The sequence below is a fragment of the Helicoverpa zea genome, chromosome 3 (genome assembly GCF_022581195.2).
Source record: "Helicoverpa zea isolate HzStark_Cry1AcR chromosome 3, ilHelZeax1.1, whole genome shotgun sequence".
In the NCBI taxonomy this organism is placed as follows: Eukaryota; Metazoa; Arthropoda; class Insecta; order Lepidoptera; family Noctuidae; genus Helicoverpa; species Helicoverpa zea.
In genome coordinates, this window is record NC_061454.1 from 3,272,629 (window position 1) to 3,298,190 (window position 25,562).

General features: G+C 35.7%; 1 protein-coding gene across 1 annotated transcript in view; it reads right to left on the reverse strand.

The window, feature by feature from the left end:
• Positions 1-16,624, reverse strand: part of LOC124645918 — a 135,004-nt gene extending 118,380 nt beyond the window's left edge. Inside the window, exons 1-2 of the mRNA XM_047185897.1 lie at positions 16,330-16,624; positions 23-482 (exon numbers count right to left, since the gene is read on the reverse strand). Of these exons, the coding sequence (XP_047041853.1) occupies positions 23-482; positions 16,330-16,414 (545 nt within the window). The 5' untranslated portion in view covers positions 16,415-16,624. The remainder of the gene's footprint in view (positions 1-22; positions 483-16,329) is intronic.
• Positions 16,625-25,562: the final 8,938 nt, after the last annotated feature.

Here is a 25,562-nt window from a genome sequence, read left to right on the forward strand (position 1 = left end):
TATAAAATATATTACCACTCACCTATAACTGACAGGCGCTCTCAAATTGACAGAAGCTTCTCTCGACTGCGGCCGTCTCCTCTTATCTCCCTCCCGCCAACTGGCGTAACTCCTCGCGAAGGTCGGAACACCACACCCGGACACATTTACGTAATCCACTGACACATCCACCGTCTCATTAAAAAACGAGGTATCATTAACAAAATCATTAAAATCAAACGTATTATTTATACTCGAGGTGTTTTCTAACATGGAATGATTTGTGGGCTGGTAAACCCCATTATGTTTAGGACTAGAATACACGTAAACTCTGTTTAGTTCCGAATCGTTTTCGGTTTTAATTTTGAGACTCTCGTGGGTGGTGTTGATGTGGTAGTTTTCTGCGGAGGTGTACCACGCCTCTAATACTGCGATGTGAGAGTCTAGGTCCCGGCATGTGAGTCGGAACTCGCTGTCGTGACATTGTTGCTCTTCCACTATTTCTGGAACAAATGAAAAACGATTCTAAATAAACTTAATCTGTACTAATATTATTAAGAGGAAAACTTTGTTTGTTTGTAGTGGATAAACTCAAAAACTACTGGACCGATTTAAAAAATTCTTGCACCATAAGAAAGCTACATTATCTGTGAGTAACTTAGGCTATATTTTATTCCGGCACGTAGTACGCGGGTGGAACCGCGGGAAAACGGCTAGTATTCTATATTTATACACATTTGGGATTTCTTTGCCTAATGTGACGGTTCGGGCTAATTGCATCGACCGTGGGTAACAGGTGGATTCCAATGGCGATCAAGTCCCAATTGTGGAGGTGTAATTGTACCTCCAATTTAGGTCAATTGGCTTTGTGGCGACAGTGTCCTTTTCGAGTTATTCTTCTTAGCTTTTGGGGCAAACAACTATTAGCAACTACCAGGATTCCGAAAACTTTGAGTAAAATGTAATTTTTAGACTTCAGCTAAGACATTAAAAACTTCAAAAGCTTCAAACAAATTATATCTCGATGACCTATTTCTCCAACTGCTTTGCCGAACTCATCAAAATTAATTACCATTGTAAAATCTATAGTAGTTAGTATTTCTATCACGCTCAAGCTATTAATAGGAGAATTAAGGCGTTCCTGGTGTAATGGCAGGTCCCAATCTACGGGTGGTACGTGTCGGCCCAGAGTTAGTTATTTTAACTTAATTTTAGTACTGGAATTATCTTTTGCTCTTGTAATTGGTACTAATGAAGTAATCATTTGATTATAATTTTAATTTTTTTGTCAACATGCAGGAACGACTTCTATTTTATTCGACGGTATAGTAAGGTTGACCAACCATTAAAATGTATCTCCAATCGTTCTCAATACGATACCCTAATTAATTTTTAAAGCTTTAAAATAAAATTATAAGCCATAAAGTTTTTATTTCACCCATTAGTCAAAACAAATAATAAATAAATGTTCGTAAAACAGAAGACATCATTAGCTTACGTTAATAATACATGCACCGTGCGTGTGTTTATTTATGATGCATATATTTCATGGAAATACCAGTGATATTAATTTCAAAGCCGTGTATAAATCTTAGTAATTTATTCATTAAAATTGAATTACTGTCAATTATTTCTAAAACATTTGTTACGGAAGATTGAATAATGATAATCTTCACACAATTGAGTGAATCAATAAGCATCTATCAGGAAAAACAAATCTAAAAATAATAAAAGGTGTACATTTTAATCATGACAATAAATCGTTTTAACCCTAAAATTCTCACATGCATAAAATAACATGCATTTGAAATGTCATACACACCGTTGATAAATATTCATAAATAACGGTAAACAGATTGCCTTAGCAAGTGTGTATTATAGCCAAATAGCCATATACAGCCTTTCAGCCAAGCCATATCAATGTTAATGGCTATGTCATTGTTTATGTTAAAGCTTTTAAATATTTTGATAGCTTTGTAAAAGGTTTGATCGATCGTTAAACGTTTTTATTGTCTGTGGTCTTAAAAAGGAAGATTGAATGAATTCTATTTGATTTATTTTTAATTGAGTTGTGGAATAATGCATAGGAACCAGTAAAGAGTATTTTTTTTAGTTGAGCAATCTCAATTTTGTATTTGACCAAAATTAAATGACCTTGCCCAAAAGATCAGCAAATGGAATTTATATACACAATTGTAGGAAAATTAATATTTCTGGGCTATAGACAGCTTTAGCAAAATCTTAAACAGCTTTTTAAAATGGAAGTCCAAACTCCTAAACCATTTGGACTGTGCATTTTGATACTTATGAATAATCTAACATTTCCACGCTGCAATTTACTCGCGTGACGCTGGCCACTTTCAATATATTGATAATATCAGTTACATGCAAATGCACTTCATACTCAATTGTATGAAGCCATTAACGTATAACCATTAGACATACAAACAAATCAAACGCAATATATCAAGTCGGCTAGACTTAATAGTACTACTAATACTTCATAGTTTGTCCCGGTAGTTAAATGCAAAAGTTTAAGTGGACGTTCTTTGGATAACTATAATGACTTCATTTTGACAAAAGTCATATAAGAAAAATACAATATTTTACTATTATTTATATAAATATTATATATATAAAAAGTCGTGGTGGCCTAGTGGGTAAAGAAAAAGTCGTGGTGGCCTAGTGGGTAAAGAACCAACCTCTCGAGTATGAAGGCGTGGGTTCGATTCCAGGTCAGGCAAGTACCAATGCAACTTTTCTAAGTTTGTATGTACTTTCTAAGTATATCTTAGACACCAATGGCTGATATAAAGGTGAAGGAAAACATCTTGAGGAAACCTGGACTATAAAGTCTGTAATCACCAACCCGCATTGAGCAAGCGTGGTGATTAATGCTCAATCCTTCTCCATGTGAGAGGAGGCCTGTGCCCAGCAGTGGGACGATAAAAAGGCTGTAACAGTAACAGTAACTATTATTTAGGTTTGAACTGAAAAAGACAGGTACAATTGGTCATAATAAGAACATTCAGATAGATACAGAACGAACGAAAGAACACATAATACGTCGGGGTTCAATCCACAGACGCAATGCGCAGATCTACAGAAAAATTCGCGTGCAGTCATGAATGTGCTATAAAACTATAAAATATATGTAAGCTAAGCTTACAATGTAAGCTCTGATGAGATTAACTCGGTGCTTTCGGAACAAAATAACAGCTTTGAGTCTAGCGGGATTAAAACAACGAAATACTTTTAGTTTGACAGCGCATACGAATAAATAAAGTACTTAATGCACGATGTCGGTTTTGCCATGCGGATTTCGTCTACTTTTCTTTGTACGGCGGTATATTTTTTACGCTACAGTCTTTTTTTTTTGTAGTTTGATGACATATTGAACCGTCTTTCGTTTTTCTATTAAATATTGAATTTTAAGTCTGCAAAATAATTTCATGTCATAATTTTGTTTCAGGTAACATCGACGGGTTAAATGGAATTCTGGAAATTGCGAAAAATCAAGAAATATATTAATAATAATAATAAGCACGTGATATATCTAATGTATAAACGGTACATATTAATAATAATAATGTCGGGACACCTTTTTCACACACGGTCGGTTAGCCCCATGGTAAGTTATTTTATTAACTTGTGTTATGGGTGCTAACACAACTGATAAACTACATATAGCTACATATATACATATTTATAAATACATATCATAACACCCAGACCACGGCCAACAAGCATGCTCATCACACAAATGTCGACCGAACCGGGAATCGAACCCGGGACCTCAGGTTCGGCGGTCCGGCATGATGACCATTGCGCCATCGAGGTCGTCAAAGAAATATATTAATGAATTGAAGAAAAATTAAAGTTCGTTAAATAAATATATATTTATATGTGTTTTCTCGTATTTTTTAGTACTTAATTTGTTTATTGCTATTTAAACAAAACACATAAATTACCTCAAAACATAGGACGGCAATCTACCAAAAACCGCTCTCTGTCGTAAAAGTCGGACGAGATATTAATGGCTGATAAATTATTTACGATCACTCCTCGTATAGAAGACTTTTGTTAAGTGAAGACTTCTTGCTTACTACAATAATTTCCTGTTTCATTGCACAATTGCATTTTTACTTATTTGGGTGATACGATGATTTTTGTAGACGAAAATTCTTTTGGACATGTTTTGGTCCTACTTAGATGGTCTAAAACTGATGTTGGTCCTACATTTTTTTAATTATTTTTGAATTAACTAAGGTTTATGTTATTTTTTATCGCTTGCGGCTTTCCAGCAATTAAACCATTCGAATATAAAAGTTGAGCAATTGTTTGCTTATCTGCTTACATATATCTGGCACAAGACAACTGCAATCCGGGTAATATATCAGGTTGTAGAAAAATTAAACAATACACTTAACTAAGTATCCAAGGTTTGAGCATTTTTTCTCATTTTGTTATTAACAGTTTAAAAACTTCTCTACCTATCACATTTTCTACATGTCCCACTTTGCTAGCCTAGACCAGACCAGCCATTGACTCTAAGTACTATCCAGCAACCTGTAAGCATGCCTGGAGCGTAACTGTCAGATGTATATCACTCAACGTCATGAGTGATTGACATCGCGCCAGGGCACAAGGTGACAAGTGGCGCCACACTTACACTAATACTAGGAAGCTTTAGAAATTGCAAGTGTATACCTAAGTATATGTAGCTTGGATTCGTAATGCTATGGTAGCTTTGGAACTTGTAATGTAATGGTGTATGTTATATAAGTAGGTGCAGCTGGTATTTGTAATGCTATATCTGAGATTTCACTAGTGAAGAGCACAAATGTTTATATCTAGGCACTTGGTCCAGCAAACGTACCTACGTAATATCGCAGACTTTTCCACCTGACCAGTGGTGAATTTTTGCGTTTAAAATCATTGTCAAAGTAAGAAAGTGTTTTTTTTTTCTTATGAATAACCAAAAATGGACCTAGCGGTGGTCAGCCGGGACTGTCACCGATAGTTTCCGTTTTGATGAATCGTGTCCATTTTTTTCTAATATTGGTGTCGTTGTTACTATCATTAGATGTTTTTCTCACTTATAAATCTGTAATGTACTTAATAAAATTCGTATTTGTTACCATTGCTAAATGTGGATGCACCTTTAAGAAACCATTGAGAGCAAGTTTTTAATTTAAATATTTGCAAACAAATTCAACAAAACTGCACTACTACATCCCTCCACAAGAAAGGACTTAAAAGAACAAAAAACCCAAGCTTTAATAATGTATCAAAGAACTCCAGGTCTGCTGTAAATCCTCATTGTTCCGTTCCTTGCATAATTCAATAGGGCAACATTCCCTCACGGACAGCCCTTTATATTGTTAATATATGCTGTGTTGCTTCACTCTTATACCTTTTTCGGGCTCATTTTGTACGCAATGAGCGTATTTAAGCCTAAATACGAACGTTAATCAGAATTTTAAGCGAACGTTACGTGGCGTAGTGATAGTGTGTTTGTTAACGGTGTTTGTTTGTGAGAATCGATGTGTCTATGATTTAGTAAATATTAAATAAATTTGGGGATTAAGTACAGCCTGATATGTAAATAAGATTTTTTATTTTTTAGCTTACGTTGTCTAAAGGCTTTGATTGTTATTAAAAAATAATTTCAAGTGTAGTTCCAATTCTTTGACTAGACCTACATTTTAAATTCGTAGCTAGGTATGTGGCTGTTTTCTTCACTTTACATGCAGTTTATGCATATAAAACACGAAATACAATACTCTAAATATTATCTACATAGCTAAACTGAGGAGAACTAACACAGATAGCAGAATGAACTAACACGTAAAAAAGACTAGAAAAAAGCTCAAATTCAGTCGCACATCGCTGATTACTAAAATTCGCAAGTCCAACAGATTGCGAACGTACGAAACGTTAATGCAATTTAATCATGCACACTGCATCATCCAACCCCAATGTTCCATCCCTTTTACACTCACACACACACCTGTATTCTCTCACTCACTCCCACACTCCACCCTTCGCGCGCCAAATTCGGATCAACCGTTGCCATAGCAACGGGTCCAAACAACCGTTTCTTTGCACCAGCTAATTTTGATCTGTCCGACCAATCTACTTATTCTAAAACGTCCACGGAATAAGGAAAGATGAACAGAGATGCTATAGTAGTGATAGGTCTGCCGCCTTCTTCTAGGTCAAACAGATACGGCGAACGATCAATTACGAGTGAAATAACGAGGCGTTTGGGTTCTTTGAGACACCTGTCAACGATTTTTGGTATTACAAAAATGGTCGGTCCAAAGGAAGCGTTTAAAGGCGAAGACAGTAACTTTCCTCGTCTCATACACACCCGCATTTTGGCACGCTACTTTCTTAGGAGATTTTGCAATATGGCACCTCCGCTAGTCATTTTGTTCTCCATGAAAACGTTCCACATGTACAAACAATCACAGTTCAACTTATACTGGACAGCAATCAATCCCGATTACTGCAAATTATACCTTGATCAAAGGGATTAAAGTGCAATTTCAGTTAATTACTTGGCGAAGGTGTGATAAATGTTGTTTTCTGTTTTAAGGGAGGCTAGGGAACTATGTTCCTATTTATTGGCTAGGGTCTACTGGATTTGTGGACCCTTTGAAGATAATTGCTTCGATTACTTGGTAAGGAGATGTAATAGATTGTCTGGGTTTACAAATTACCTTGTATGTAGTTTAATTGATTCATTTGGGAGAGGGAAAGCTACTAGCAGAAGATTGATATGTGCAAATCCGATATATATTTTGCAATAAAAAAAACCCACACTTATTTAATAAAGGAATTAAATGAAGTTATATTAATCTTGTTATTTAAAATTAGATTTGTTCCCAATGACCATCTTATATCCTAAAATAACATAAAAAAATAAAGGAACTAATTATGAAACTTTTATTTTATACCTACCAATTGTTTATTTCATAAATAACAAGCATACAAAAGCATACATAGAAAAATTACCTTCCTACACTTATGCTTATTTGCATTCTCGACCAAGCAACCCCTTTATATTGCCCCTTAAGTCATAAGCACAGTCACGTCAAAAACTACACCGACAAAACCAAAAAAACAAAGACGGCCAAGTCCGAGTCAGACTCGTACACGATCAGTTCAAAAATAAGAGGGTCCAAAGTTAGTCTAGTTTTCAGTATATTTAATAGTAAAAACGTAATAGTAAAAATATTACTATCACGGTTCATCATGATACACAGCTTGGTGAACAAACTAGCCTCAATAGGGTTCTGTTTTTTTCTTTGGGCACGAAACTCTTAGAAACTTTAATGTCCCACTAAGACTAACACTTCATGAGGCAGCCTGGTGACAGACAGACAGCGATGTCTCAGAATAGGGTTTTACCCTTTGGGAGCGGAACCCTAAATAACACGCATTTCAAATTTTCACTTTCACATTTCACCGAAAACAATCAAAATCCTACCATAGGTACGTGAGGTACTCTTCTGCATACATTGCCTTATAAAAGAACTTTTCCCTACAGCACTCGAAGAACAATACATGTCAAACCGAGCACTCCCAAAGAAATATTGAAAGGGATGCTTGCAGAAATCAATTCAGTGTACAGAGAACGCAGAGGGTGCAACCCTTAGAGGGACGAGACGTTTTGGTTTCTGGTGTACGTTTCCATTGTTTTAAATTTTTTGTGTAGGAGACATCTAAAGACAATGGAAGAATTTAACAAAAAAATTTCAGAGATATAACAATTTTGAGTATCAGGAAATTAACTTCATAGATAAAATGACTTGGTATAGCTATACATACATATACCGAGTCATTTTATCTATAAAGTTATTTTTTTTCAGGTTTTGCTTTTCAGTAGCCAGGGAAGCTTTTTGAATGAACTGACAGTGATAAATGGCGGGATATGGATGTGACGGGACTATAGGTTCACAACTCTGCTTTACCTATCCTAGTAAATAAATATTTCGATGCGTAAGTAATGCTTTCAGAAAAAGGCTCCTGTGTAGAAGAAGGTCATCTCAATAAGACTTCAAAAGGAATTCAGGCCCTTTCTGTAAAACAATTTATCAGTCAGAATCGCAGTAAATTAATTCCTCTTATCATAAATCATATAAATATAATCTTAGAACAAACGATTTCGATTTCATTAGAGACGCCTTCCTCATACCGATCTATTTTAACTCTGCGACATCAATTATAATTTTACGGTTGAATTCTATTTTAACACTAAATTAGCTACAGAACGCTCTACTTATAGCACCCGCAAACTGAAAACTAAACAGTCGGCCGACAGTCGCCCCCATGATAGTCAATTTTTTTTAAATTAAAATCTTGATTCCAATGATACATTTCAGTCGGCCTGAAACTGATCTTTGTAATGTGCGCACTACCATTCATCCACATACATACATTATTGTATTAACATTTATGATACATGAATGTACTACACTTCATCTTCATACTGATTTAGGTATGAGCCCAAACCAACTATCGGCCGACTAAAAGTTTCTAGTGTGTGTTTACTCTAAATTAGCCACAGAACGCTTCGCTTACTATAGTTCGGCCATTCAGAGAATGCGTTCCTGACACGTCGCGATTGAACTGACGACGTAACTTTGCAATGGCGTTGCAGTTACGATAAAAATATTTTTGCTGGTTGTTTACCGTTTTAACAATTGAGGAGCATTAAAACAACATTATTATATCAATAATCAATGAATGTTATAATTTTGTGCCAAACTGAGTGTCAAATAACTTGGTAAACAATATTTTTCTAAATCTATACTGCGCTATTACAAGGTTATGTCAGCGGTTTATATTTTGTAGTGCTGTGCTAAAAATAACAGGCAAGTATCGTAATCTGTTCTTATACAGTTATAATATAAAATAATACGTTTTGATTTTCTTTTTAAGAATTGGAAAATAATGGACTATAAGACTTAATTATAACTTTTATGAAATATAAAAATAAAACTATGACCAAACCGCATTTTTATACTTAGATTAAAAATGGTAACCCCAAATGGCGTTATGGGCCGCCATTTTGTGACGCTAAAACAGTCGTCCGTTGTCGTTTCGTGCGCATAGACCACGTTTTTCAAGTGTTTTCGATCTGTTTTTATTTGATTACCCGGCTTTTGTTAGACCGAGATATCAGGATTGATTCTGTTATTGATAATAATATAATTATACATGTAGGCGAAGATGATGATAAAGACACCACCTCCTCAAGCAAATCGGAGTCTGATTAATATTCTGTTCGCACATTCAATTCAATGTACTTGTAACAAAGAATAAATAAAACAATTTTATTATATGAATATTACCTTTTTTTGGTTTCCACTTAAATAACTAAAATATAAAACAAATGATTCCGCCAATTTAAAACGAAAATAATCTTAAAATAATGCGGCGGTTCATTTTGAAGGAACGGTAACGAACTCAGTGTTATGTTGTGCCCATCACTAGTCGTGACTAACTGATAGGTGTCAGGAACGCATTCTCTGAACGGCCGAAGTATAGGTAATAAAATTTAAATGGTTTTCGGTTCAAATCTGTGGTCTTACTTTAGGATTTGTGCTTGAATATCAATGTTATAAATTAGAGAACGGATTATCATAGGCTTAGCTGTTTAAACGCCTTGACAAATACTAAGCTGGGATAGTTGTTTTTACCTACTGAGTAGAATTGCTAACATCATTTGCCGTCTCTTATCGCCTGTTGAGGTATTCTGGTACTACTATAACAGTTTTTTGTGTGCCAATAAAAAGCTCTGACGAAATTAGCACAAAACAATATCTTTAATTAAAATAATGCTGTAAGTATAGTGTTTTCAAACTATGTACTTAAAAACTTTTGCATTGGTACTTCATATATATCTTAAAAGTAAGCCTAAAGATGAAAAGTCATTTATTCAAATTTGGCTGAAATTCAGCACTTTTTGAATGTCAAATTTACAAAAGACAGCCCCCAAAACGCCCTCCCTTCACCACTTCCTATGTGTTTTTCCTAAATGCCTAACTTACATCACTAAGAGAGGATGCTGCACACACATCGTTTTACAACAGTACTTCATATTCACACGAAGTATTGAACAAAACCAATCACCCTCTGTTAAAAACCAAAGTTAATCCGCAATGTATTGTTTGACGTGTCGCGTACAACTGTGTACACCAGTCGAGTGACCCACTTCTCTTGAACTTACTGATAAACACGAACGTTGAGACTAAATTACTTGGTCTTACGTTTTTTTTATATAATCTATACATATAATAAATCTGTAAAAAAACTGTGTCTGTACATTGAATATATTAAAAAAATAATAATTGGGTGGGGTTTAGAAACAGTAATGGAGCACAAATCCAAAAAAAAAATTCTGTCTGTTTGTCTGTATGTCTGTATGTCTGTATGTCTGTATGTCTGTTTGTTTGTACACGCTAATCTTCCGAACTACTGAACGGATTTCAATGATTTTTTCTTTGTTGTATCAGTATTAGGCCTGGTCAACATATAGGCTATAATTTATCTTCGAAACTTGAAGACCTGATGCAGAACTCCAACAGACCAATAAAACTATAAGAGATACAAATATGGTGCCGTGGCAAAAATTGTTTCATTTGATGAGCATTTTCAGCTGAGATTATAAATTTTAAGATCTGGAACACCTGATGTGGAACCCCAAGAGCCCAGCTTCTCTGTACCATATACAGGTATGCCGTTTTAGCAAAAGTTGTTCAATTTGATAAGCACTTTCTATTGACTTATACAAATTGAAGATCTAAAACACCTGATGTGGAACTCCAGGGGCCCAGCTAGACTATAGCATATAGAGGTATGACGTTTTAGCAAAAGTTGTTCAATCTGATAAGCACTCTCTGTTGACTTATAAAAATTGAAGATGTAAAACACCTAATGTGGAAACCCAGGAGCCCAGCTAGACTATAGCTTATAAAGATATGACGTTTTAGCAAAAGTGGTTCAATCTGATAAGCACTCTCTATTGACGTGTAAACCTCGAAGATCTGGAACACCTGATGTGGAACTTCAAGAGCAATACTACACTTGAAATGTATAGAAATGAATGTTATGAAATAGGTATAGTGAATCAAAATAAGTAATTAGTCCGTCTTTTAGATAACCCTAAAATAATGGACACGCATTTTTCTTTTCTCTCTCTCACAAACAAATAATAACGAAGATACAACAACGCTTGAATTTCGTGTTAAGTCACTGCTTAGTACAAATTTTACATACCTAGACGTGGCGTCACGAGCCTCCACTCTCTAACTTTGTTGCGTTTTATCTTCATTATTATTTTGTATATCTCTTCCAGACCTCGGGACTACAGAGTTCCAAATTTTTGGGAGGCAAACGTGGGGTCGAAGCCAACACGCTGAAGCCCTTTTGAGACAACTTTAATGAAATGGTGACACAAAACCGACGATTATCCCTTTATACACTATAGAAATGAACCCAAGGACAATCCCCGGTGGACGTCGTTAAAAAAAAGACAATCCCCGGTTCTGTGCTAAACTATTGCTAACTATGGAGGAAAACTACTTGGGCTATTTTGATGGGATGTTAGTGGATGACAATGTATTAGGTACATGTAAAAACGGCAGGTGGAGACTCGCCACCTCACTTACTGTAACCAGTCACTGAATAGCAACAAGAGGGCAATAGGGACATGAGCGGCTGAAGGGTGAGGATACCTCGGCGGACTTTAAACGCGGATTACGCGCTCCCTGTGCTTACCATGAGGCACCTACCCTCCGAGCAGGGCCACTAATCCTGCTCTAGCGACTCCACTCTGGACGGCCAAGCCAAGCCAGAGGCGTGAGACCTACCCCCGTCATGGTTCACTCCGACCGGCCGGAGATGGGGGACAGTATACTCTCCCTGGAGAACTCAGTATATATAGCCCCGCGGGGTCGCTACTCCCCGTCATCAGCCTCAGATGTCTTGCGGTGCCTATATCTCATTATTATTGTCGTTATTATCTCAAGAGCCTTTGTCCCAATTATGTTAGGGTCGACTTCCAGTCACGATGCAACTGAGTACCAGTGTTTTACAAGGAGCGACTGCCTATCTGACCTCCACAACCCGGTTACCCCTTGGTAAGACTTACTGGCTTCTGACTACCCATAACGACTGCCAAGAATGTTCAATGACAGTCGGAACCTACAGTTTAACATCCCCTCCAAATAACGGTCATTGGTATCCAAAATATACGTAGAAAGTACATACGAACTTAGAAAAGTTGCATTGGCAGGCACTTGCCAGACCTGGAATCAAAGACGCACGCTCATACTTGAGAGATTGGTTCTCTACCCACTAAACCACCACGAATTCCACTAAGTCACCACGACTTTGTCATCTATTTAATGTTTTTTTACGAAATAATACCTACGTGTAATATTTTTGCCACACACAACTTAAATGCGGTCTAATTAGAATCACTACTTTTATCCCTATGGTCACGTCTATTGCGACTATTCAGATCTTTGATTTTGCTGACCCCATAGTCGCTGGCATAAGGGACAGGATCCGCGTACGAAGTCGCGGGCAGAAGCTAGTTTTCTAATACAAGGAAGACGTAGGAACGTTATTGGGAAAATCTTGCAATTATTAGCAGTTACATTTTTTATCATTTCCATTTATTTCAGCTGTCTGTAAACATTAACTTATTTATTACACCATTATACCATTATATTATTTTAAATTTTCTAACTCTGAACACAATTTTGCAAACGTATCTATTTATTTACAGATACATATTATATGTATAACATTTTTTCGGGCTTCCTTACAAAACCGAACTCAGATTTTAATCAATATAAATAAGAAGTTAGATGCTTTAATACAGAATCGGCAAGTTTGCTGAAAACATACGAGAATATCTTGCAATCTTTGGATAAAACTAATGTCATCACATTTTCCAATGAAATCGAACTTTTCCGAAAGTTGTATTTTCGCTGAACTTTTAAAATTAGGTCAGTTGTTAAAAACTGCACATACCAATGAACGCGTATGACTGAATTGTACGTAAGAATAAATATATGAGAACTAGTTTACCAAGAAGGAAAAACAGAATTTTGTGCGTCCAAAAATATCTTCTAAACTTGATTTTAATTTCAGAGTTTTCCTAGTCATTACCATACAAACTGTAAAAGTTCTTCAGCTATCTATAACGCTCACTGATACATTAATCCATAGGCTTTTGCCGGTACGAAATATCGTCGCACCGCAGACATGGAAACCCGAAATATCTGCATGACAAATGGCCCTCTATACATTTTCGTTATTGCAAGAAAAATATTTTTAGACATAAACAAAGATACAACAGAAAAAAAAAACGGCAGACTTATATATTTTACGTAATAGTTTATTTATTTATCTCGAACGTCTACAAAAAACTTTCAGCTATTTCGTAAAAGTTACAAACTACTTAAAACCGAAGCATTTCCATTCAACATTCAATCGTCAGCACCAAAATAAACGTCCACATAAAACTCTGTAATTAATGGCTATGAAGTTAAATCGAATAGTTTGCTATCGAATAAAACTAATCGATGGCAGTCGAGTATCGAGTAGGAATCGAATAAACTATTAATCATCGCACCCTAAATTCGGGAGTTAATGGCAACACATCTAGGTGTGAAACATCACCTTAACAGCGTTATTCTGCAACCGAATGATAAATGGCGGGTAACTGTTAATATTGTCATGTCATCCATTTTGAAAATGACTGATGAGAAGTTTTATCAGGAATATCTATCCTTATTTGATTTCCTTTTCTCGTTTTTTTGTAAATCGGTTAAAGGGAAAGAAGTGTAGGTAATTTCCTATATTTCTTTCCATTTGTGTTTACTTTTTTAATGGTTATTATTGAACAACTTGCATACAATATGTGAACGATTCAAGCCTCGTGAAAGTCGTGATACATTTAAATAGATACATTACTGTGTAATCACATTTTCAAAAGTCACCTGAGACAAGTTTAACGCTATCTTTCAAAGGAAAAGGCATTTGTAGCTATAGTTCGGCCATTCAGAGAATGCGTTCCTGACACGTCGCGATTGAACTGACGACGTAACTTTGCAATGGCGTTGCAGTTACGATAAAAATATTTTTGCTGGTTGTTTACCGTTTTAACAATTGAGGAGCATTAAAACAACATTATTATATCAATAATCAATTAATGTAGTTACGTCGTCAGTTCAATCGCGACGTGTCAGGAACGCATTCTCTGAATGGCCGAACTATATATGAATTAATAATGTCAGTTTCACGGCTACTCACAGCAGAGTACATGATGTTGCCACCCCTCTCGACAATGTGCCTACGATCGTACTTACGTCAAATCTTTGGGGACGTAAGAAAAAGGGGAAAGCGTGCTTATATTTATTTTCTGTTCAAAATCTGTTGTATATTTAAAGGTACGATGAAAAAATGTGTCCCTCGAAATTTGGGTCAAGTGAAATACTCCTGTTTTCAAAGTATTTTTCATGAAGTATGTTCCCGACAGTGACGTAACAGGACACACTCGGCAATTGTTTTCGGATAGTATAATTTTCTCATAAAAAATCGATTATCCAAATCCAGACCACTATTATATAGGCTTACAGACAAACCGTACAAAAATAGATGAATGGATAGACAAATGTTTGGGATTTTGTCATAGAACTCGTGCTCCCGACTATTCAATCCACACAATAGATATTTCTCCCTACCAATATCGATTGCCGAATTGTGAGGGATATAAAAAATAACCCTCCCCGGATTAATGGCAGCCTGTCATAATTGTGTATGAAATAATCATCTGCGCGAAATTCGTAGGAAATTGAAGGGACTTTAGATTTAATAAAGGGGTTGCCAGCTATTTGTCAGATGTGTTGTCGCCTGTTCAAATTTGAAAGCTAGAGTGATCCGCAACATTTTGTAATTTGTAATTGAAAATGAAATTCAAATAGCTGTCGACAATTTGAACACTATAAATGCAAAATAAATGACGTGTTTTGCAGCAGAACTCAGCAGTTATCCAGTATAGAGGACGACGGGTTAGATTGAATAATAACAATAGATGATATTTCTGGGACCGTAATTAAATCAACCAAGACTTTTTCCAGGGCAGACTAATGTGTCACACGTAAGCCAACAATTTTGTTACATATACTAAACCGAAAACAAAGAGAACTAAACATCAGACAAATTAAGCTAAAAAGCTAGATACGCACAGATTTATATTCACAATACACGCCTAACTATAACAGAAAAGGCAATTTGATTATCCGATCGTTGCGTGCGCCTAGGTGTGGCATTTCGCAAAATCTAGTCACGAAACTGCCCAATAGTAATGACATCAAACTTTATTGACGGGAATACATCAGGGCCCTTGTTCTATGTCCAATAAAAAGTAATAAAACAGTAGGCGTTGTTAACAGCTGATAGAAAAGTGCGATAAAAGAAAGGTGGTCTTTGAGATAGTTGGTTGCTGTTCGTCAGTATAAGCATAAGATTAAGAACTAAGATCATACACATTTGGCTAGTTATGTAAGTTTTTTGTATCCTGGAAGTTAAATTCTGTCCAAAGTGAAAATCAACTTCTTATTTTCAATCAGAATTCTAACTAGCTAGAGCGATTAACATACGTAGATATGCGCTAGAATTTGAATGCCAAGTTTTCCCGTCAAAAAATACAAAACCTAGTGACTGTAACAATAAAAAAGTGTGAATAAAAAATATATTTTCATGTCATTTCCGCAAGGTCATAGTGTTAACCATAGTTCACTCCTTTAACCCCAACCGAATCCAAAATCAAACCTATAGAAAGAAATAAATTTCTCTCTACCCGAATAGAACGACCTAGCAATCCATTATCACAAACGAGCGCGAGCATAAATTATTTCTCTCGATGCTCCTGCTACTAAAACCTTATTAGCATAGATAAATATAGAGAGAGTGAGCAGAAGGGGGTTGATAGCTTACTTGCCTCAAAATTCGACCCCTTAATTACAAATGTTTGCGAAACGAATCCTTGACTTAAATCGTGTTTTGTTTCACTCAGAAACACTGTTGTTTCACTTCAGCCTGAAATATTTAGTACCTGTTTCGAGAATGCTTCGTAAATTGTATAAAGGCAAGTGCTATACGGTGCAAAATGCTCTGATGAAGACATTTTTAATGCAGTAACTGTCGAATTTACGAGACTGTTCGTAAGTTATCTGTGACAATAACAGATGTCCGCTCGAAAAAAAAAACTCAGTAAGTACTAAGGCTTTAACAATACAAAATGATTACAAATAAACATACCTATAAGTCCATCTACGTCGCCTAGGCACAAAATGAACCACAGCAATCCTACGTGCAAACATCGCGCGCGGGACGCCCTCAACATTTTTCCGAAATCACATCCTTCAAAAACATTTTCCACACAAGAAAAACTATGAACCAATAACCTATTACACTATTATCCCATTATAGGCGATTAGCGGTCACTGACACATTGTTTTTTTAATTGGATTTAGGATTGAATGTGCTGCGTGCGTAAATACGCGGGAGAGATTGTCGCGCGTGCAGCACGGGCTCCCCGTTCGAAAGCTCTCGCGGTACTGAATAGTGGAGCGATGCGATTTCATAACAGTTGCAGAATAAAGTCGCAGACGGCTCGTAGCTCGCAGGTCGCAGGTCGTAGCTGGGAAAGCCCGCGATACAAATTGATCCGTTTTCATACCCTCCGTTAGTTTTATTTTAATTGATATGTTCATTTGAAGCTCTTGTCTGATTAAGTAGCCAGATTATAAAAGGGCAGTTTATCGGGTAATAAATTACGCGCTACTTTGTGTCCATTAGCATATTTTAGTATTAAATTATGCGTAGCTAAAGTTGGACAGCTTTTTTTTGGTGACAGGAAGGTTCGAAAGCGCTATACTTCATAGCCTAAAAAGATAAACTAAAATATATTATTTGAAGTAATTTGGTGTTGATATCTAATAGAACCTAGGTGTAGCCGCAGTTCGGGCTTAAACCGTAACAGATACAATAATAGAACCTTTTTTGTCGTTAAATGGTTAAACACACACTATTATGTATATTTTACTATTATAAATAACACTACGTCCCGGGTCCCGCGGGAATTTTAATTAATATTCTAGTCTTATCGTGTAATTACCAAATTCAGTAGCGAATGAAATTAATATTTTGTATGTTTTGAGCGTATGCGGGGTCATTGACCTAAATAAGAATGTGTGACTTTAAAATCGTATTGTTTTAAAGTTTGTTAACCCCTTGACGCAAAAAGGGTGGTGTAAGTTTGATCGCTTAAGGTCATGGCACACATGAACCGCACGGAACTGCGAAGCTGATGTAGCTGCAAGCTTGCTGTCAACCGTCGTTTGCTCTTTATACTTATTAACGTTATAGATTGTTTTATATGAGGTTCAAATTGAAATGCCATGCCGTGCCTTTCATTATGTGTCATGTAGCTGTCTCCGGCAACATAGATTTTAAATGGATAAACCGATTTATGTGCGTGTTTTTAGCTGAAAGCTGGTTTGGTCTTTTCCAAACACACTTGGTGTTCTGCCTACCACTTATCATTATTACCACCTAAATTAATTAGCTTTATTGTAATACCTACATATAGGAACACACAGACAATACCTAATTGATTTCAATTAGCCAATGAAATGCAATTAATACCTAGTGCCAAAACAATGTCACATAATAAGATGTACACATAGACTGAGTACCTATGGCAATCTAGCATTCAGGCATTTTGGCATATTATTGATTAATCTTTATTATTAAAAAATATTAGGTATACATACTTTTTTGTTTGTTCGAACACGCAAAGCTTGGGAACTACTTTTCTTCCTTAGAAAAGTTTATTACTTAAAAATGATTTCAAAGTTCGGAGTCCATTTATGAAAGCTTTGAGCTACGAGGCCTCTGTCCAGCAGTGGACATTTTAGACTGTGAGGACCAACTTTCCATAAACATACCAATAAATTATTATAAATGTTGATAAGTAGACCACACCAAGGTGGTCCGTCAACATTTTTGATAACCATCCAACACTTTTATTGCTTGCATGCAATTAACCTAATTACTTACCTACCTATTTATGCAGCCTTACTAAGTCCATGGGTCAGACATATGGGTAAAAGGGCCAATAGATACCTACATACCATACAAATGACAGCTGGTTATGGCACCCATCGGTCACCTGTTCTGACTTATTGAATTTACATAAAATTATCGACATCCTCATTTTGTAAGGTACCTAATAGTGAAGGATAAGGCATGTGTGTCGCAGAAAATGGAGTGGTATGATGGCCCTTCACTTTCTCATATTATTTTCATGTAGAAAAAAAAACTCTCATAATGCCTGTAGCACACCTCCGCTGCGAAACCCAAAGGGCGAAACCGCCATAGTTTCGCTGTGAGTTGTGAGTTGTTGGGCGGCGAAACAATAGCGGAATTCCCTGCTCTAACGTACAAAACTGACTATGACGTTGTCTCTTTCTAACATGATTTCGCTCATTTGCTTAGGCGCCGTCTACATCTCCGCCCTGGCGGACAACTGGCGGACAACGAGCGGAGATGTAGACGGCGCCTAAGCAAATGAGCGAAATTTGTACGATAAAATTTCTCTACGATAAACAATACGGATTCCGTCCCCATTCAAATACTTTATCAGCCACAGCCGATCTAATCACCAAAATGCAAATGAATATAGACCAAAAAAAGATAGCCTTGGGCCTCTTTATCGATCTCAAAAAGGCTTTTGACACTGTGAGTCACCCAATACTATTACAAAAGTTCATAGACATAGGCATATCCGGAGTGGCATATAAAGTACTTGAATCATACCTCAAAAACCGATCCCAGATAGTGAAGATAGGAAATTACCAAAGTTCACCGCAGGACATAATGTTTGGCGTGCCGCAGGGATCGATTTTGGGACCATTATTCTTCCTCATATATATTAATTCCATCCATCAACTACCCCTGCACGGAAATGTTTCACTTTATGCTGACGATACATGTATTTTCTACTTTGGCAACTCCATAACAGACTTGATAAAACAGGCTCAACTTGACTTAAACACTTTGTCTACATGGTTCGAACAAAATCTGCTCACAATCAATGCCTCAAAAACAAGCTACGTAATTTTTAAAGCCAAAAACAAAAATATACCTCCACATACCCATCTCCATATTAATAATCAAAATCTGCAGCTGAAACAGTTTGAAAAATACCTTGGTCTAAGACTAGACACCCACCTAAACTGGAGAATACACATTGACAATATTCGATCCAAACTTTCCTCCTTACTCGGCTCACTCCGTGGTATCGTTCATTGTCTCCCTCGTAGAGTACGCCTGACTATTTATAACTCGTTGGTGAAACCACACTTAATGTATTTAATAGAAATTTGGGGCAATGCACCGAAAACATACATAAAAGACCTACAAATCGCGCAAAACAAAATTGTAAAAATGCTTTTTCATTATGACTACCGAACACCAACAATAAAAGTTTACAAAGAAACGAAAATAATGAATATTAAGCAATTACACTCATATTACACGTGCATACTAATAAAAAAGATTCTTAATAAAACTATACACACACAAATCACGTTCACTAAAATACACCAAATACATAACCGGAGCAGTCGTAGAGGAGATCATATTTTATTACCGCGAGTACGAACTAATCTTGGTAAAAAATCAATAAGTTTTGCGGGTGTTCAATTATATAACAAATTGCCCAAAGAGGTGAAAAATGCTAAATCCTACAATGTCTTTAAATCAAAATTAAAAAATCATGTTATGAATGACATGAATCTCTTGAAGTAAACAAGGTATTGTACTACTGGTGTTTTGTCTGCAATGTGGTTACGATGATGCATAGATTCACATTCTTTGCGCGACCAACACTAACTTGCGATTGTGTAATGTAGGGTAGATCGAAATACTGCATGTTGATTTTGCTTTATATTCCTTAGCATATCAGAATTAACTATGTCTGTAAACATAAATATAATATGTACCTAATAATTTTAAGCCTAACTTAGATTTAACTTAAAATTGTTCTCATTTAAGTGAAACTGTAGTTTCTTGTTTGAGAAATAAAGATTCTTTAACCCGAAAAATAGCGGAATGCCACATACGCTTCAATCGTAATCGAGTCGGAATCGGATCTCAGTCGAATCGAGTCGAACCTCAATCGTATGTCGTTTAGGTAAAATTAGGAGAATCGGGCCCCTGTAATATAAATTCATTCTCTTGGGCCATATACAAGCTCGAGTACCTACTGTATATACAAGCTCGAGTACCTACTGTATATCCAAGCTCGAGTACCTACTGTATATACAAGCTCGAGTACCTACTGTATATACAAGCTCGAGTACCTACTGTATATACAAGCTCGAGTACCTACTGTATATACAAGCTCGAGTACCTACTGTATATACAAGCTCGAGTACCTACTGTATATACAAGCTCGAGTACCTACTGTATATACAAGCTCGAGTACCTACTGTATATACAAGCTCGAGTACCTACTGTATATACAAGCTCGAGTACCTACTGTATATACAAGCTCGAGTACCTACTGTATATATAAATTACTTATGTATGGTGTAGTAAACAGATCGTATATTCTAGGGTTGTAAAATGTAAGGCCAAGGGTGATGCTTTTGGTACAAAATACGTGTCCATTTCGACCGCGCGGCCACCTCATAATTTTTGATGAAACTTTGCCAGGAATTAGTAGTAATTTGTTACTTTTCACTCCTCTTTTCCTGAATTTGTTACAAAAAAAACCAAGACGCCATGACAAAGAACAGTTGGCCGCTAGAACCGCCACTTGCCGTAGTCATCGCCCGTGATTACTCAGAAACTATACAATGCAGATAGACGAATGATACATCAAAAGAAAGGTCTTTATTTGTTAAATTTGTTACAAAAATAAAAAAGGTCAAAACGTAGATAAACAAAAAGTTATGCAATGTTAAGTTTTCAGGTTATGAGTAGGTAAGTATATCACCGTAGGTACCAAATTAATAGAGGCTAATGTGTATAGAAAATTAGTCTTTAATTTGTTACAGCGAAAAAAGACAAAAAAATACTAGAAAGTAGGTTCAATAATATGTTAGATTCGTTTTTAGTTGGCCGCGCGGACGGCAATATGCCTAAAATACAATTTCGTTTTTCTCGTTATTAAAAGTAGGTTTAAGCTTAATTAGAGTACTAATCGATGGGTAACGTAACCTAGTTTGAATAAATATAGCGAATTTAACTGCAGCATTCATATTTTAGGAGATATTTACAAAAACACAGTGGTATGAAACTGTATGAGAGTAGGGTGTCCATGCATTTTCACATATTCGAAATTTTCGTTATTCACGTCACATTTTTTTAGGGAGAGTGCATACTAGTAGAGTACCATGATTACATTAGTACAAAGGCATGTTGTTAATTTTGTATTCTGAACAAATATGCGGTTCGTTTTGCGGTCATATTGATATCCATTGTTCTTAATTCTTTAAAGTACCCATTTACTGATAAAAAAATAGTTTCATTGACTTTCCGCAGGTGTTTTATGATGGGAACGATTCCAGAAAAATGATCTCTTTTGTTTTCAATCTATTGTTAAAAATATTTGTCGCAAGCGGTTTAAAAAACGATATTTTTTTGTTGCAAATAAATTCCTGTGCTGAATTTTGAAGTGTATAGGTACTCGTACGTATTTAATTCCCGTGATTTTCATACTACTAAGTTACTGAGACAATTATCATTATAAATCCAGAAGTGTCTAAAAGTGCTTAGTTATCAGTTGTGCCCACTGTATGTTGGAACTCACCACCAAAAAGTGTATTGCAGAGGGATCCAAATCGACTGCGATAAGTTTATTTTTTTTTTCAATTTTATGATGACTTGTATAAAGTAATAAACTGTGTCCTTATAATTATTACGTATATATAAAATGACATGAAATTCATGAAGTCTCTGCCACATTTTAATGTGATTTCATTTCACTTCAAAAGTGGTCATCTCTTAAAAATATTCTTAGCTTAATAACTTACATTAGCTTTTAATTTAGCTGCAAAATATAATTGCACACTTCTTTCATAGAAGTGCTGACCGTTAGTGACCAAATTTTTTTAAAAATAAGTCGCTGCATCTTTGTCTGTCAAATAACGACGACTTTTCTTCGTTATAAAATTATTAATTAAGAAAAGTTTTTGCCCTTAATATGTACCTACTTACATAGCAATAATTTGTAGTACCTCAGTATGTATATTTTGTTTGTGATGCAGGCAACGGATGTTTAACCTTTGTATTATATTATCAGTTGCTTTTATTGCAGCAAAAATGGGTAAAGCTGGACGAAAATCTATTGTTGAGAAATCAAAACAGAGAGAAGTTTTTATGAAATATGCCGACAAACTACTGGATGTTAAACTGAATGACCCTTTATTTTATAAAATTGCAAGTTATTTGGATAATCTTATGACACCAGCAGCTCTTTACATGTCACTGAAAAGAAATTTCAGGGAGTTTCTAAACACTGAATGCAAGCAGCGAACTGTGTGTCCGTCCTCGTCATCCTCATCATCATCCTCAAGCAATAGCCCGAGAACTGCATCCAAAATATCACATTCTCATGTCGAGTCCAATCAGCATCATAGTGAAAACGATACAAAAAACTTCAAGTTCGAATTAGATATCTATGACTGGAAAAAAATGCAACCATTAAATGTCTTGTATAAAAGAAATGACTTGAGAACATGCACTCCATTTAAAAAATATAAAATACTGCCTAAGTACAAATGGGTGGAAATTTTAAGAGAAAAGATTTGGCTCATTACTAGATTACCTTGTACATGGAATTTCAAAAGTTACAAAGTGGAGTCTGAGCATCATATTTTCTATCTATTTGTGACTTTGATTTTTATAAAGTATGCACTCTCCCTAAAAAAATAAGACGTGAATAACGAAAATTTCGAATATGTGAAAATGCATGGACACCCTACTCTCATACCTTTTCATACCACTGTGTTTTTAGGGTTCCGTACCTCGAAAGGAAAAAACGGAACCCTTATAGGATCACTTTGTTGTCCGTCTGTCTGTCTGTCTGTCTGTCTGTCTGTCTGTCTGTCTGTCTGTCTGTCTGTCTGTCTGTCAAGACCCTTTATCTTAAGAACGCGTGGACGTATCAAGCTGAAATTCACATGAAATATTCGGGTCTATTGTCCCTTTAGGCTGTGAAAATATCAAGCTTCTAAGCCAAGCCAATCAAAAGATACAACCGATTATGTCGATATTTTCAACAAATTCTCGACACTCGCAAAGGAATCAAAACCTACAGGGTACTTCCCGTAAACTCAGAATCTTGAAATTTGGCATGAAGCATTGTTATATAATGCAAATATAGGAAAAATTGCGAAAATCTCATTTTTTTTGTTATATAATATAATAAAAATATTTTAATAAAATGAAACTTACTACCTTATTTCTCACGAACGAATAAAGGTACCAAATTGAAATTTATACCAAATACCTAGGTCTATTGTCCCTTTAAGCAATGAAAAAATCAAACTTCTAAGTTAACGCGATCAAAAGATACAGCAGTTTTACCGACACCTTAGACGAATTTCCGTCACACGCTAGGGAATCAAAACCTACAAGGTACTTCCCGTGAACTCAGAATCTTAAAATTCGGCACGAAGCAACGTTATATAGTACCTACAGATAAAGGAAAAATTGCGAAAATGATAAATTTGAAGTTACATAAAATATTAAAATATTATTTTTGCTTACATGACATAAAATATTTTTTTAATAATTATAAACTTACTACCTACCCTTTTTCACATGAACGCGTAGAGATATTAAAGTTTTGAATAAAAAGTGAAATTCATATCAAACACTTCTTAAATATAATGGCCTCTAAACTGTGAAAAATTTTAAATCATTCAAAGGTCATTGGGCATCTTAGTATGAAAACCATACCCACGGCGGATACGAACGAAATATAGCACAGTATAATGATAAAGGCTCTGATTTACTATGGCATTAGTCGCATCAATGTGAACCATGGGAATCTTGAGAAAATCAGGTGTAAACATCAAATATTTTCCTCATTTCAATGGGGAATTTAAACGACCAAGTTTGACGGATTTGAGAAATCATTTCTTTGTAGTGAAACAGTATACTCGCCGTTTATTTCCATTGTCATCAGGTCAGGATCTGATGATGGAAATCCTGAGAAATCGAGGGCAACTATCAGAAATTGTAGGCATGCATAGGATTAAAACTTGATTCTCAGATGTATGTCTGGTGATACTATCAAACAGTGAAGGTTTAGAGCTTATCTGATGATGGAGACGTGAGAAAGTCGAGAGAACTCCTCAACAGTATGTTTTAGTTACGTCGTGTTTGGGCTTATATTATTCGTATTGACGAGAACTTTTCACAAAAGTTAAAATAAAACTGACTGACTTGCCGTACAGCAAATTCTGTAGAGCCCTACGAAAGTGGCTAATTCAAGAGAGTTTTTATAGTGTTAAAGAGTTCCTCAACAAAAGTAAAAGTAAATGTCGTTTTGGTGCCCACTAAACGCCGTACTGTTCATATTCTTCTTTTGTTATCGTAATTTAAGAGTTGCTATTTTAATTTAACTTATTTTAAATATATTGTTTTAGTTTTAAATATTAGCTTTCGATTAGTTTTAAGTATTTGTATTTTGCATACCCGTAATAAGGGTGAAATATGTTTCTGTACACAAACTTACACATAATAAGATCTAATGTAACACCATATTTCCCGCAAAATTATATAAAAAAAAAAAACTTTTTACAAAAAAAAAAACAACTTCTAAAACAACAAGAAAACTGTTTATATGCATCGGTCTAGATCTCGGTGGTTAAATAAATATAGATGCATCCTCTAGACACCGACTTCTAGACCGATGCACCTAATATTTTTTTAATTTCTTTCTTGCTTTTGTTTTCTTGTTGCTTTTTTATATGTTTGAAGTTGGATTTGTTTGTAAAATGCTACAAAATAAAATAATGCCGACTTTATAAAACAAAGAAAGGGACAGAATTACACTTTTGTCAAGGCTCTAGAAACGTAAAGCCAGCAGCCCCGAATCCTACTCTCTAGAAGTCGTTGTTACAATTCGACAGCTACAAGTCGTCAGGCGGTTTCGAAAAAAACCTGAAACTGGGGCTCTTTAGGTGATTAATCCCTCAAAAATAAAAGATCCCATTCCTGCAATGGCTGCTTTAACCCAAGTTAGTAGTGAATTCTCATCACCTAAAATAAAATAAGCTCCAACACAAGGTTACGTTATAAATTGTAAAGGAGTTCCCATAACTATATCTGATCTTAGCTGTCGATCCCACAATGGCAGTCAAACCTATCTTTGTGGAAAGTCTTCGCCAATACGAATAAAATAAGCCCAAACACGTGGTAGTTGCAACATACCGTTCGGGAGTTCCCTTGACTCTCTGTAGTCTCCATAA